This window comes from Pseudorca crassidens, chromosome 4, assembly GCF_039906515.1.
Source record: "Pseudorca crassidens isolate mPseCra1 chromosome 4, mPseCra1.hap1, whole genome shotgun sequence".
Taxonomy (NCBI): domain Eukaryota; kingdom Metazoa; phylum Chordata; class Mammalia; order Artiodactyla; family Delphinidae; genus Pseudorca; species Pseudorca crassidens.
This window is the reverse complement of record NC_090299.1, coordinates 42,249,810-42,265,312: the sequence shown is the minus strand read 5'-3', so window position 1 is coordinate 42,265,312 and position 15,503 is coordinate 42,249,810. Positions and strand designations below refer to the sequence as shown.

General features: G+C 32.8%; 1 protein-coding gene across 12 annotated transcripts in view; it reads right to left on the bottom strand.

The window, feature by feature from the left end:
- CPEB2 (cytoplasmic polyadenylation element binding protein 2) overlaps positions 1-15,503 on the bottom strand; it is a 64,264-nt gene that overhangs the window by 24,362 nt on the left and 24,399 nt on the right. For 6 of the 12 annotated variants that reach the window (XM_067735537.1, XM_067735538.1, XM_067735535.1 and 3 more), the window contains 2 exons: positions 8,383-8,433; positions 959-982 (listed from right to left, as the gene is read on the bottom strand). The exons of 3 other annotated variants lie outside the window; for them this stretch is intronic. In XM_067735537.1, the coding sequence (XP_067591638.1) occupies positions 959-982; positions 8,383-8,433 (75 nt within the window). The remainder of the gene's footprint in view (positions 1-958; positions 983-8,382; positions 8,434-15,503) is intronic. 3 more of the 12 variants (XM_067735539.1, XM_067735540.1, XM_067735536.1) reach the window with 1 other exon arrangement.

The following is a 15,503-nucleotide window of genomic DNA, read 5'->3' as shown; positions in this document are numbered from 1 at the left end:
AAAAACAAACAAACAAACAAAAAACCATGTGAGATCTTTCTTCCAATGCTGGGAGGCAGTTATGATGTAGAGGATATCTTTACGGCTCCCAGAGGACAGAAATATATATGAGTAGTAGCAAGTTCCTATCTAAAAGGAGAAATTTTTGCTTTTTCTTGATATTATTGTCACAGTCTACAATTATTATTATTTTTTTTTGTGTAAAGTTACTTTTGCTTCATCTCTCCCATCATCACATCTACCTTTCTCCCCATCAATTTCTGCACATGAAAAAGAAAAGCAAAGTTTAAGCCATGGAAAATGTCAGCTGCTTTCCTACGAAGCTGAATAGCACAGTATCATATAGTCCTGGCCTTTTCCTTAAGATAACAAGAACCCAGAGGGGAAGACTTTTGTGGGAGAGAAAAAGAATGTGTGTGTGTGTATGGGGTTAGAGACAGGGAGAGAGAAACTATTATATTCTTAGAAGACACAGAGAAATATTAGCAACATGATTTCTATATATCAGTGTTAACAGTAATCTGTTTGGTATTTGTCATTTTCAACTGGGTCAAACATAAAACTAATAAAATAGAGTTGTAAATTACATATCATAGATAAGACAATCAGTTACAGATTGAGAGAGCATGTCACCTTCACTAGTATTTATTAAACAAATCTCTTAAAAAAACTATAAACAGCAGGTTTATTTTAAAAGATACACAAATAAATTTAAAAACAGTTAAAATCTGGACAGCTTAAAATGGAAAAGTTTATTAAATAACCATATTAGTATGAAAATGTACTTTAAAGGTTAAGATATTTAGGATTCAAAACTTTGACAAGTGCGCAAATCAAAATACAATTTTTTCTGTGAGTTTCCAGACATTGCATAATAAATCTGGGATAATTAATTATAACATTGATCAGTAAAACCCAATTAGAAAGAGTTATACCATAGCAAACAGAAATGAATTACCTCGTCTTCGCCCATAACTCCTTGCTGCATGTAAACAAAGGACAAATTGTAAAATGTCAGAACTAAAAATAAGCCCACATATACAAAAGCTACGTGGGCATCTGGAAATTAGTGCTACTTTGTCTTAAGAGCTACCACAATGTCATCACATAACATCAGCATGGTGTTTTAATATTTACAATGCACTCATATATGTATCATCTGAACTGTATAAAAACTGTGAAATTAACAGGAAAAATATAATTTATTCTCATTTGTGTTAAAATTCATGAATAAGTATTTGTTTCATCTAATCAGGATAAGAATATGTAACACTTTATGGTTAAATAGCATCTCAAATAATTTTCCCAACGAATGGAAATAACATGAATTAAATCCTTGTTTTTCTACTTATTATAGTGATATAGCATATACTATCCAACTAGTAATTCAGATCTAAATCACTTTATACCAAGCCCTGCATGGAAAAAGTAAATGGAAGACACAGAAGAATGAAAATATATAACAACATTAAATTCATTCTCTGAAGCCTGTAGAGTTTAGATAGAATGTAAAGAAATAAATCCATGTTCAAACTTGCTTAGCTGAAAATGATTAATGATGTACTATAGCTAATAATGCTTTCAATCTTTTTGGTACAATTTATAACAGCTAACTAAGCGCTTATGTCTCTACATCTGGAGTAAGAGGGATTTAGATACAAATTATTATTAGTATCATTGAAGAATAGTACATGTGTTAAATATTGTAAAACTATAAAGCAGAAAGCATTTCAACCTATGTTATTAGCAGTTTACATAATTCCTCATGGATAAAAAATACAGCAATTTATTTTTCATAAGAAAGTACCAGCTTGATAAAATTTGCAACTTGTTTTTAAATAACTCATTCCCCCAAATCTGAGTATACAATGAGTATTTCCACTCTGGAATTAACAGTAAACCAAAAATGACTGTCAAAATCAAGATCTTAATTTATGTTCATGGATATTTTTAGGCCTGGGAAAAATCTGATATTGAAAAATTTCCAATCAAAATATATATTAAAAGTTGTCAGAAATGTAGTTTCTCCAAAGGTATAAAACTTAAAGATCAAAGGAAAACATTTCATGTCATTAAATACATCCTATTATAGAGATTTTACCAAATTAAACAAAAAATTTATACTAATAAGGCTTTAATATAAAGAAGTGTGCCTACAAGGTTAGGATACAGCAGTAGTTTCCCTATAATAAAAAGGAGGAAAATCAAACTTGAAAACTCTTAATCATTTATACTTCAAGAAATAAGTCAATAAATATTAGTCTTTTATATAAAGTAACCCTGCCATTCTACTGTCTTTAGTTATATAATCTGTTGCAGACTTAAACCTGTCCATGACGTCCAGTTACCTCAAAGTCTGGCAGATTTACCTGACCTGTATACTAGTTTATACATAGCTTACCTCTGTGTGTGTTTCTGTATATATAATCTGTATATATATAGATTATATATAGCTTACCTGACCTATATATTAGTTTAGGATAAGGGTAGGGGTGGAACCAGCATTTAGAATTTTGTTGTGTAGGTCTTCTAAAAGTTATATAGGCCTTAAGGAAAACAGGGTTTCAAAGAGATGGAAGTCAACTATGGAAAATCAGACAATAGGAATAATAAAAGGAGCTATCAAGAACAGGCTATAGAAGAATGAATCCCCTGAAGTCTTACTAGTTGTATTAAGCATGGAAATGGTCAATAGCCCCAAAACACTTCACAGCATGTCTTAGGAGCTGGGCTTCCTGCTTATCCTTAGGCCTGGTCTAATGGCATTAATCCAATATAAATTTGCTTTGGGGAATTTCATTCATAGCTGTAAAGGGTCAAACATTTATAAAGCAAATGAAATTGTTTTAATCAAATTTAAAGTCAAATTATGAATTATGATGAAATAATAATGTGTAACATAATTCATGATCTATTGAGAAAATTAACGACATCATAACCAGTTTATGCTTCTTAGCTGAGGCTACTCAATATTAAAATAGTGAAAATATGCACAAACACAACATCTTAGGTTTCATGTCAGTCCTAGGTTTGAACACATTATTTAGAAAATTTCTCCAACTATCTCATACCTGAGGAATTTTAGAATCCTGTAAAGAGCTATTGCACTTATTTTTTGGACAACTCTCAGATTCCAAGTCTTTACATTACCAAAAATAGAACTGACTGCAGATGAAGCTAAACCATGTGAAACGTTTCCTCTTCCCTGTCACGGAAATAACCAATCTGCTACCACCACGCTAAGCAGTGGTATGTGTACTCACTTTTTCTACCGATATTTCTATGTGAATTTCAGGGATATGTCCCACTGCAACTGAATCAGAATTATCAGAAATCCTCAGTGAGAAAGAAAAATCATTAAATGTCTAGTATTCATTATGTTTTAATTAAAAGAGACTTCTTAAAACAATATGTTCCTCCCAAACTCATTTAGAATATGATTTAGAAAAAAAGCAAATAATTTGTTGTATAAAACACTGTATTTATAATATTAGATTTCAGTTACATAAATTTATAAAACCTTAGAAAAAGTGAGGAATTGTCTATTTAACATACATGTGTAAATATATATATATTATGCATGTGTGTTAAAATATGTATTATACACACACACACACATATATATATTTCTTTGTTTTAAATGAAGGTAATAAGAACGATGTGAGAAAAGCCTGAAGACCTTTCTTATACAAGGAATTTTACATTTTGGTCCTGGATTACCAATGATCTTTTTTAGATTCTAACCCACAGCTACTAAAAAAGAAACAGGATAATTCTAACATTCTCCTTAGGACCTTTGTGCCCTTATATATTGACTCTTAGCTATAGTTTGTGGTACCTGAATTACTGCAGCTGGAGGAAGGGATAGGTAAACATACCAAATCAGCTGGAAATATTTAAAGGTTAAAGTTCTCTTGGTGTGAAACTAATGACATTCTTATTTTTTGCTCTAAAAAAGCCAAAACCAGGGAGAGAAATATGACTCCCAAATCATAATCCTTTTCAATATCCAAAATAAATCTGCTGCTATCTACTTTACTTCCATCAGCATAAAAAAATGAACTGATTGCATACTCAAGTTTCCTATTTTCATAACTTAATACACTTAAAACAATTTCATTACTGAGTAAATTTTCTTAATTAAAAGATACACATAACTTCCTCCCAAAGTAGAGCAAGCTCTTGATTACAAACATGGCTGTATGTGGCTAATCACGACAAATTTGAATTTCAAACCAGCTTGCTAATGCCACCCCTTCCCCATACTTCTCGATATGTTCTCCTTTTGAAAAATCATATGTACTAATAAAAATGTAAGCTATTTTCCTAGGGAGACATGTGAAGGGAGTACAGTAATTCCTACAGTAATAGAAACAAATACTCAAATACATCATTTTGTATTGCTCCTTACTTCTATGGAAAACAAGGTGTTTTTCAAAATTTTGTATTTTGTTTTTTACTACTGATAATTAAAAGTATAAGATTTATACACTTAGAAACATTAAAGGCGTCATTCTAACATCAGAGAGTAAATCCTTTGGTTTTTAGACAATCTACCCATTCCTATATAATGTGACTTCCCTAAAGTACTTCTGGATGTTAAATTTGGACTCTTCTACAAAATTTGAATTATTCAATAGTGGCAGTGTCCACTAGTCAATTCAGCTGGATGTCTAATTGAATTGAGGAACATGGTCTGTTCAGAAATAGGAGCCTATTTGCAGTTACGTTTCTATGGCATTTTTTATTGTTAAAATTAAAAAAAAATCTAATATAACAATTTCATGAGACATACAGGTGTGGGATTATAACTTTTTCTATATCTGAGTAAACAGAGGCTCAGAGTTAAAGGATGTGCCGGGGTAGTTCATAGATTTACCGGTTTTGACCAACTTCCTGACCTTTATTCCAGTCCCTGTTTATCCCTTATAGGAATATTTACATGTTTAGCCATAATGCTAATTAATTAGAAAGGTAGAATCACAAAATCTTTACAATGTTTGCCTCATCTTCATAACAACTATATTCATATTTATGTATTATTTTTTAATGGACTCAATCAAGCCTAGCACCACTGTAACATCATAGATTTCTGCCAGTTCTGTATTTTCTAAGGAACGTTCTTAAGCTGTAATAGTCATGTGTTTATTTTAATGTGTATTTGTGCACCATCAAAAATCATCTTAGGTACCACAAGGGGCAAGTGTACCACACTGTAGAAAACACTGCTTGAGAAGTCATTTTACTTTTATTGACTCAAATTTTGTCCCTAAATAGCTTCTTCCAAATGGTTCTAGTTTGGCTTTTTGAAATAACATAACACAAGCCTTCTTTGTCCACTATACATAACATTCTTCAGTTGAAAATATCAGTTTTGTCTTCTCTTAATTTTATATTCTCCAAACAGATCCAACTCCATCTATTCACAGGACATGACTTTTACTCTTTCAAAGTCATTTTTATCACTGTTCATCACCCATTGCCACAACAAACTTTGACTTTCAGTAACTAAATACTGAATACTGTTCTAAATACTGTACATGAATGAATTCACTCACTTCTCACACAATCCCCCTGAGGCAGGCAGCATGCTGTCTCTCTTTTACACATGAGGACTCTTGAGTCAAAGGGAAGCTGCCCAAGGTCACACAGCTAGAAATAGCAAACTTGGGTGTAAACCCAGATAGTCTGGCTCCAGAGTCTGTGATGATAACCACTACGAACTACTGCTAAACCACCACACAAAAGAAATACTGATGTATAATTTATTACCAATATTGATTTTCAAAGTCTGTAATATTAGCTATGCTTGTTGGTTAAGTAATACAACTTACTTAATCAATTGCCTAATAGTGAGTGAAATCTGTAACAAACTAAAAAGAGCAACAATTTAAAAAGCAGGTCTATGTGCCGAGATGCTATAATTTCTTTAATCAGTCAATCATATTTAATAATAATTTAGTATAGGCAGAGGTTTGGTATTAACATCACTTAATTTTCACTTCTTCAATAACCTTGATGTCTACAAAAATTATCGAAATCTTTAATATTCAAATACTTTCTTACCCTATAAATATACCCAATTTTCCACTCTTGCTTTCCCTCTTAACCAATGGTCCCAAGTGAGTGTCTTTTTTTTCTCTTTGGATCAAATTGTTTCTACTGGCCGAAACACTTTGATGTCCTAGTTTCATTATAATTTTTCTCCCCTAGTCCCTTGCCAGAAGAAGTTCAGAATTTCCAGGATGGCTTACTGTACTGAGTATGTACTATAGCCCTAAAATGGCATTCTGTGAAAAATGCTCACATAATGAAAAAACAGATTTGTCCACAGATGCAACTCTTGCCTGCCTTAATTTTATATTCTCCAAACAGATCCAATTTCTTCATCTATTCACAGGACATGATTTTTACTCTTTCAAAGTCATTTTGAAAATATGACTTTGAAAATATATATTTAATAAAATATGCTTTTGTCTACTATGTTATAAAACACTTTCAACCTAACATCTAGATTATTTATAAAGGCTTTAGACAACTGAAAAAGTCAATTCGTTTAACAATTAGTGCAACCAAAAAGTATAAGCTGTAAAAATAGTGTGGCTACTAAGCTCTGCTCACACAGAACCAACACATTCTACTGTGATTACGATATACTTCTGAATCATCCTAGTTTAACTATGTATTCAGCAGTCTAAGAACATCTGTGAATGATCTAACAAATTATCTCATACAGTACTTTCCTTCAGATGGATTTTAACAGAATACGTGAAACATATGCAAATTCAAATTTTTCAAGTAAACTGCTTTTTTTTAGAAGTTAAAATAGAAATGTGAATGATCTTTATTTACCACATAGACTGTTCCAAAAGAAAAGACTTTAAGGAACTCAGGATCAATATATTAAAAATTTATCGTTACCTAAAGCTATCATTATTTTATAAATCAAGCCCTGAGAGTAATAAAGATTATGATCTATTTTGTGTTTTGTAAACTCAATTTCAACAGTCTAATTTTTAGTCACAGATTTAGAGTTCAGAGACCAGCTACTTAAATGATATGTTTTTTTAATTCCATGGTAGGAAAAAAGAAGTCCTGGAATGTAATTTCTAGTGCCTTTCTGGTCAAAGTCTATGGAAACACCACAATTCCCTAACTTCATAAATGTGGACTACTAGACCGCTGTAAGGTCTAGCCTGAACATGGCCTCAGCCTAGAGTGCAGTCTGGCCCCATTGTTAATACCTTGACAATTCTACCTCTAACCATCTTTGAAGATCCTTACTAATAGTTAATCCAGTGCTTAGACTAGGCTGGCATGTGGTGGGTGACTCAATACAGAAGGGTCAAATGTTGAATGAATCAATTTAGCACCTCACTTAACACTTTGCGTCTTCAATTTTTCTCTCATTCCAAAATCCTATCTACCCTGACAATCTCCTAGGTAGCCTAGACTTTATTCCTATCTTTTCATCTTTTCTTAATATTAGTTTTTACTTAACACTAGAGTTCACATGGTCTAGCTTTACACTGGCTGTTTTTTCAGCCTTTGTTTTTCAATTTCATTGCCATGTTTTTTCAACAAAGCTTTAGCTGAAAAAGAAGTGCCAAGCCATTCTAGTAATTAATTATGTATTTTAAAGGAAGTCCTATGCTATCTTTACCATTCCTTCTTCATCCTACTTCCCTCTCCTCAGACCCGCCCTCTGATTTAAAAATACCTTTGTGAAGGATATTTTAATCCTGCATGTCTACTCCCACAGTCATGGATGTGCTAGGTACCGTGACTCTGAATGCAATGTTTGCCCCACAGAAAGAAAACAACTTTAATGAAAGTTTATTCTTTTCCACCAGAATAAAATTCACTGTGTAAACTTTCTAGCTAGAATAAATTAAGTTGGTGTGACTCCCATAATTATAGAATCACCAGTATATTCCTTAGGTGAACATAAACACAAGTACTATAATAAGTAACAAGCTCTATGAACTTTGCAAATATTATCTCATTTAATTTTCATAATGAACCTTTAGACCGTTACTTCCATTTCACAGATGGGAGACTAAGGCTCACGGAAGTTACTTGACCAAGTTAATACAATAAACTGGAAAGCCGATATTCAAACTCAGGACTATCTCCAAAGCCATGATCATTGAATTAAATCATACTGTCACAAATACACTTTAATGACTGCTTTGCCAGTGAGAATACACTCAAACTCCTAATTCTGCTTTCTGTACAGGAAGAGTTGTAGCTTTATTTTTATACTGAATACTTATAAAATGATTAACTTGTGTATATGGGGAAGGTTTAGAGAAACATGTATTCATTCATCTTTTTTTATATAAATCAATTGGAAACATAAAATGTTGTTATAAAACTTACCATTTAACATCAACAGATTGTCAGTTCCTGGATGTGGATAGCTCAATCGACCTTTAAAAAGACAGGAAAGGGAAGTTTGAAGATTATGGAACTGTTTGAAAAGCAAAAAAATGGAAGGGGAGTAAGGAGGAGAAATTTATTGAGCACAGTACAGTTCTTAAGGAATAAAAAATTAATGTTTAGCTCAAATTGTATTAACTAAAACTGTCTTTGAAAATTGAAAACAAAAAGAAACAGTTAACTTTAGTTCTTAGAATATAAGAGCACAATGTGATTTGGGAGCAATGCTTATAGAATAAAGCCTATTTGTTTTTTTTTTAATGTGAAAATGATGTAGGTATCCTAGTCTTTTAAACTTAATATAGGATGTGAAATTTAAAAAAATTTTTTCAAATCTGTTTGTAATTTCTGCTAAAGATCTCTTTTCCCAAAAATGATATTTGAAGGAAAGAAACTTACATTCTTAAATAAAAAAACAAAATATCATAATAAAAAGTAAGCCCCCCAAACTTATCACAACTTGCTATTGAATTCAATATGATTTTATCAGTTTCATTTAAAAAAAGAAGTTTAGGGCTTCCCTGGTGGCGCAGTGGTTGAGAGTCCGCCTGCCGATGCAGGGGACGCGAGTTCGTGCCCCGGTCCGGGAAGATCCCACATGCCACAGAGCGGCTGGGCCCGTGAGCCATGGCCGCTGAGCCTGCGCGTCCGGAGCCTGTGCTCCGCAACGGAAGAGGCCACTACAGTGAGAGGCCCACGTACCGCAAAACAAAACAAAAAAATCTTAAATGCTTTATTACAAATGATATTGGAAATTTAACTTGTTCAAAGTTTATAAATGTCATAAAAATATTAAAAATGAAAATATTAAAGCTGAAGAGCATAGTACTTCTTTTGAGTCGTCCTTCATTAGAAGTTTTGCATTTACTAAAATACAGAAGGGACAGTAGCACTACATACTGCTGTGGAAGAGAAAAAAGGTATGCATGAACAAACTGTGGTTTATCCAGCAGTTTTACATCATAACACTTATTTGATTAAATGCCAATAGTGAGAATGATTATTGTTTGTAGTCCATTAAAATACAGGATTTTCCTCTAATGCCTGAATCTCTGATAGTCTATTAGAAAGGTACATTAAAATCCACTTAGAAAACTTCTAAAAATTAAATATCTGTGAGACTGCATTTCAGCAACGTTTAGCACAGCCCTTTAAAAAGACAATATGATAGTGTGTAATGCACTGACACCAGAGGGGGGGGGACCAATAAATATCTGAATGGATTTGACATGATTAGTAAGGAGTAGAGATTAACTGCATCTACCCTTACCACTCCAGCAAGTACTTTATACGCTAAGCGTCCTTTCCAAAATATCCCATGCAAAACAGATATTTTCTATTGGCTTTTAATTATGAAGCTAAAGAATTTGATTATCTCCAGTACAAGAGCCAAGTGGCAAAGATAAGCTAATTTTGACATTCAAATAGATAGCTATGTGTGTGTCTGTATATATATATATATATATATATATACACACACACATACACTTATGCATACACACACACTTCATCTGAGCTCTAATTTAACTACACATTTTGTTTTCAGACTCAACATAGTTAAAGTAAATGTTTCTGTCCTTCAAAGGACAATTTACCACCTCTCATTTACTCCTAAGTTTCATGCAGCATGATATTAGTTAACTAAATGACCTCTTAAATAAAGCTGTCATACTCTAAAAAAGCTTATTGTTGTGATACTTTAGTATGGAGTAAGAAATAGAAGAGTATACACAAAAGGCACAAGACAGAAAGAATTAGGAAGCAGAGCTTTCTTAAACTGGATTTCAACAGCATGTACTTTGTCTGAAGGATCACAGTTTATTTTGGAAATATGCTATTTCTAAACATCTTGTTGCAGCTGACCAAATTTACAGAACAACTTAAAGTCATGAAAAAAATCACTGTTATTTCTTACTTGAGATTGAAAATCAAAATCCCTACAAAAGTGGCAACCTGTATTGCTCTGATCAGTGTAACAAGTTCATTAAGTCTTGTATACTGATAGTGCAGGATGCTGAGGATACACATATGAGTGAGATACAGTCTCTGCTTATGATGTGGTAGGAGAGACAGACACAAATATGCAATTTCAATAAACTCTGCCAAGTGTGAAGAGTTATGTACAGTATGCTATATAAAAAAACACAAAGGAGTACTTAACCAAGCCCAGGGATTCAAGTAAGACTTCCAAGAAAAGTAAATTAAGCAAAGCCTTAAGACTAGTTCCACTTCAAAATACACTCAACTTTCAATTGCCACATAATTATCTTCTAAAAGGTTCACTGTTCACTTTATTTGTCCCAAGACACAGGTAACAAGATATTTTCATTACTAATAGTTTTTTGACTTCTGGTCTCTAAATGGACTTAAAAGGCACACCTTATGTGGAAAGTTCAAAAGACAGATATCTATTTGCAAATGGATATACATCTGTAAATACGTTCTAAAATACAATTCTCCAAAGAAGAAAATCTCTCAATATAACTAATGAAATATTCAAAAATGAAATAAGCAAATTTAGACTGTTTTAAAATTACCCAAGTACTTTTCCTCTACTGCAGTGAAATACTAATACATCTTTACAAGTCAACTTTCACAGCTGTATTTTACATGGGATAGTATTAAAATTACTTTAATTAAGAACCTGCCAATTGGTAGTAATAACTAACACTGGAGGGCTTATTATGTGCCAGGAGCTTTTCTAAGTTCTTTACAACCAATTATGTAACCCTCATAATAATCCTGTGAGTTAGGTACTATTATCTTCCCACTTGAAGGTAAACTTTGCCATAAGAGGTTAAATAGCTTGCCCAAGGTTACCCCACTGGCAGGTGGCACTGGCAGAATTCGAATCAGGCAGATTAGCTCCATACTTAGTCACTATCTTATAATGACTTCCTAGCTAATAAAATAACCTGGAGAAAAGTATGCATGGTTGGTTGTAGGGTAAATTCATCCATTAAAAATATTCACAGAATAATTATGTAGCATAATAGCTAACTTATACTTTAATATAGAAAAGAAAAATAGAAAAAAGCCACATTGCTATAAAACCAATTTCTCCCTATTATCTAAGGGCCTGTGGCACAGACCGGTAGTTGTAGACTAACACCTGTTTCTGTCAATACTAGGACACCCAAATGGACAGACACAGGGCTGCCCAGAGTAAAAAAGTAAATTTCCCAGCCTTTCTTGTAGTTAAGTATGCCCATGTGTCTAAGATGTGGCCAACAGGATGTAAAACAAAATTGGTAAGTGAAGTTTCTGGAAGGTATGCTTAAAAGGGAACATCTTCTCCCTTTCTTTTACCTTTTCTCCTGCTTGTCGGAATGAATGCAGAAGCAACGGCTCAACTGAATCAGCCATCTTAGATCATGAGGCAGAAGCTGGGTGTGAAGGATAGCAGAACAACAAGACAGAAGGACCCTAGATCCATGAAAATCACAGTACTGCTTCTAGGAGTGTTATGTTTATGTAAAAGAAAAAAACTTCTATGTTGTTTAAGCTGCTTATGAGTTTTCTGTCATACCAGAAGAAACTAACCTTACAAATAAAGTCCTCTAGTAATGAGTTTGGGCAAATTGAATTTTAGGTAACTGGGTTATTACTTATTATTGTGAAAATATGATAAAGTATAATAATTTAATGGTGGTTTTAACATATCTATAAGTAATCGGTATATACTACCTCTTGGTACTTTTTCTTTTACATTAAAATACTATAAAATTTAAAATAAACAATTTTGAAAAATATATATTTATTCTTAGGTGTCAGTGAATAACTAGAGGACCTACAGTCTCAAAAATTGTCTTATTAGTCTATTATGATTTTAATATACATAATACATATATAAAAAAACAATTCATGTTAGCCATTTCAGATGCATATTAGAGCATCAAAAAACACTGAGAAATATGACAACTGCATACAACTTACCAATTATAAAGACAAATTACCAGTTACTAAAATTTTAACAAAGCAGTATTTAAAGACCTTCATTCAATAAGTTAAGCCAATATTAGACTATTCACATATATACATTTATTGATATATATCAACATATGAGTTCTTTCTCTAAACTACTTACTACCAATAAAAAGAACTTACCAAATAGTGATAAAATTATAACATTTCTTATTTCACTTTTTCCTTGGATTTAAACATTCTTTTAAGTTACAGATATATGAATTGGAAAGGATAAAATGAAGCAATCACTTCCTCAACATCTCTTAATGTTTGTGTATTCTCAAATTTAAAGCCTCTAGTTAACAAGAAAATGTCCATTTGATGAAGTATCATCTTATTTCCTTTCCCAGATACCATACTCTCTTGGTTTTCCTCTATCAGCAGCCACTCCTGAAGTCTGCTTTGCTATGTCCTCTTCCTCTTTTCAACCTTTAAATGCTAAAGCCCCAACGTTCACTCCTTGGACTTCCCTTTCTACGCTGCCTCTCTATGTGATATTATCTACTACCAAAACTTCATATGTCATCTCCAAGCAGATGACTGCAACTGCAACTCTCTACCTCAACTCCATATTTCCGCAGATCAGTATATAGCACTTTTTTCCATTAGTTTGCTCATCCCAAAACCTTGGGTTACCTTTTCTCCTCACTCTGTCTAATCTGTGTATAAATCTGTCAACTGTTCTATTATCAACATACAGATCAACCTGATTGCTCTTCACCAGCTCCTTCACTGTCTCCCTGGCCCAAGCCATCCCCATCTCTTCAGACTGCCAGAATAACCTGTCTAGTCTCCATTCAGCAGTCTGTGTGATCCTTTTAAAACCTAAGTCAGCTCATGTTGTTTTATTGCTTAAAACCCTCCCACACTTAGAATAAATATCTGGCCCCTCATGCTCTACCATTCTAACCACATTGGCTTCTGCTATTACGTAAACATACTAGGCATATTCCCATTTCAGGATCCGTATTATTTCCTCTCCTTTCTGTTTGAAATGCACTTGCCTAGATATGACAAAAGCTTGCACCTCTCACTTCACTTAGGTCTTTAAGAGATGCCATCACAGACCATCCTGTCTAAAACAGCAGCTTCTTTCTTTCTCTATTCCCTTGACACTATATTTCTTCCTTCATAGCACTGATTCCTGTTGTCTCTATCCTTCATTCAAACAGATGCATAAGGGCAGGACTTTGTCTTTTTTATTCCCTACTCTAGCATCTAAAACAGAGCTTAGTACATAAGAGACTCAAATATTTATTAAATGGATGAATGAAATAGCTCATTCTGTTATGTGAAACATAAGCTCAATCTAAAGCACAGTACCTAAATATATGTTTGTATGTGGGGGCATGGAAAGGACATTGTCTCAGTGAATGGAAAAATCAAAGAACAAGCTTTTATCAGTTCATTTCTAAACCCCTTAAATATGGGGAGGGGAGGGAAAAAGACAAGTCTTGCTTTTTGCTCTTTGCCAAGATTAATTTTTCCCTTCTCCACGACTGTTTTCTTTTTCTTAATGAATACATCCAAAAAATGATCTCCAAAGCCCCAATATTCACAGTTAATGATGCCTCATTATTGATGAGAAAATTGCTGAAGAACATGCCACACATTCTGCCAACTCCTTTTAATAGGAAAAAAAAAACATTTAAATCACATATTAGAATCATAAAGAGTTTGAGTTAGAACATTAAACCAACTAGTAAGAGAGGCAGTATGGTGTGGTGGTTAAATGCACAAACTCAAGAGCTATTAAATTCTACCACTTACTAGCACTGAAGCTTAGACAATTATTGTTAGTAGGCCACCACAGTCATCCAACTGTAAATTAAGGGTAAATATCTACCCTTAGTTGTGAGAATTAAATAAGTTAATACATACATGTAGAGTCCTCAGAACAGTGCTTGGCATATAACAAGTGCTCAATAAATGATATGTTATATACTGTATACATATATTAAACACACACACATACACACACCCTCAAATGAAAAATTCTAATATGAAAAATTCCTTTTTATATGCTTTAAATAAAGCATTGCTCCCACTGGTTTGGTACACTCTTCTTATATTTTTTTCATTATCTACATTTCACCTTTACTTTGAAATCTAATTAGAAAAAAAAAATGGTTCATAGGAAGCCTGGTAAAAGCCACTCAGAATGTGGTCATTACCAACCTTGAATAACTCCAATCTCTGCTCAGATCCTACGGGTAGGACAGTCATTCCTGACCTCACTCCCAAATCTCAATGCATGCCTCATAAAAGCCTACGAATAAGATCATACAAATGTAGAAAATACCCTTAGATCCAGATCCCAAGAAAGCAACAGAATCATTCCTTAACGACCTCTAATAAAAGCCATCAATCTACTTTAGTTTCCAGGAAAATTAATCAAGTTAACTAACTCTTAATTCAGGATCTCATCATAATTTTTTCACCTAATAATTATTTATAACTTTTTAAACTTTTATCCAATTAATACCAGAAAATATATTAAGAAACATCAAGGAACATAGAATATCAAAAAGTTTATTTCAAGTAAAGTAGAACCACAAAGAAAGACAAAAAAACACAAAAGGCTAAACCAAAGTCATTAATCATCTGGTAAGATAATGTATTATCGTAAAATTACTTCAATAAAACTGGTACTAACTGATATATGCAATTAATGTTAAAATCAAGTTGCACTAATGGTCACAAAACTTTAAACTGTAAAAGGGTTTACTAACAAAAATAATAGTAAGAATAACAAATGGGCAATCAAACATCATCAGTGGCAGTATAAACTGGCATAAAACTTAAAAATAAGTTGCAATATACATCTAGAGCCTCAAAAACAAATGTATTAAGTTTATTCTATGTATATAAACTCAGAAAGAGCTCACTGAGTTTTATTTAAAAATTGAAATACCTAAATGTCCAACTATAGGGGAATGGTTATACAAACTATTTTACATGTGTGTAAATAATTTTAAAAGTTCTAAACAAATAATGATAAAAAATTATTGTGGAAAAATGTTTAATCATTCAGCCAATAATTTACTGAGCCCCTTCTATTTGCTTGGCACTAAAACAGATACTGATTAAAAATA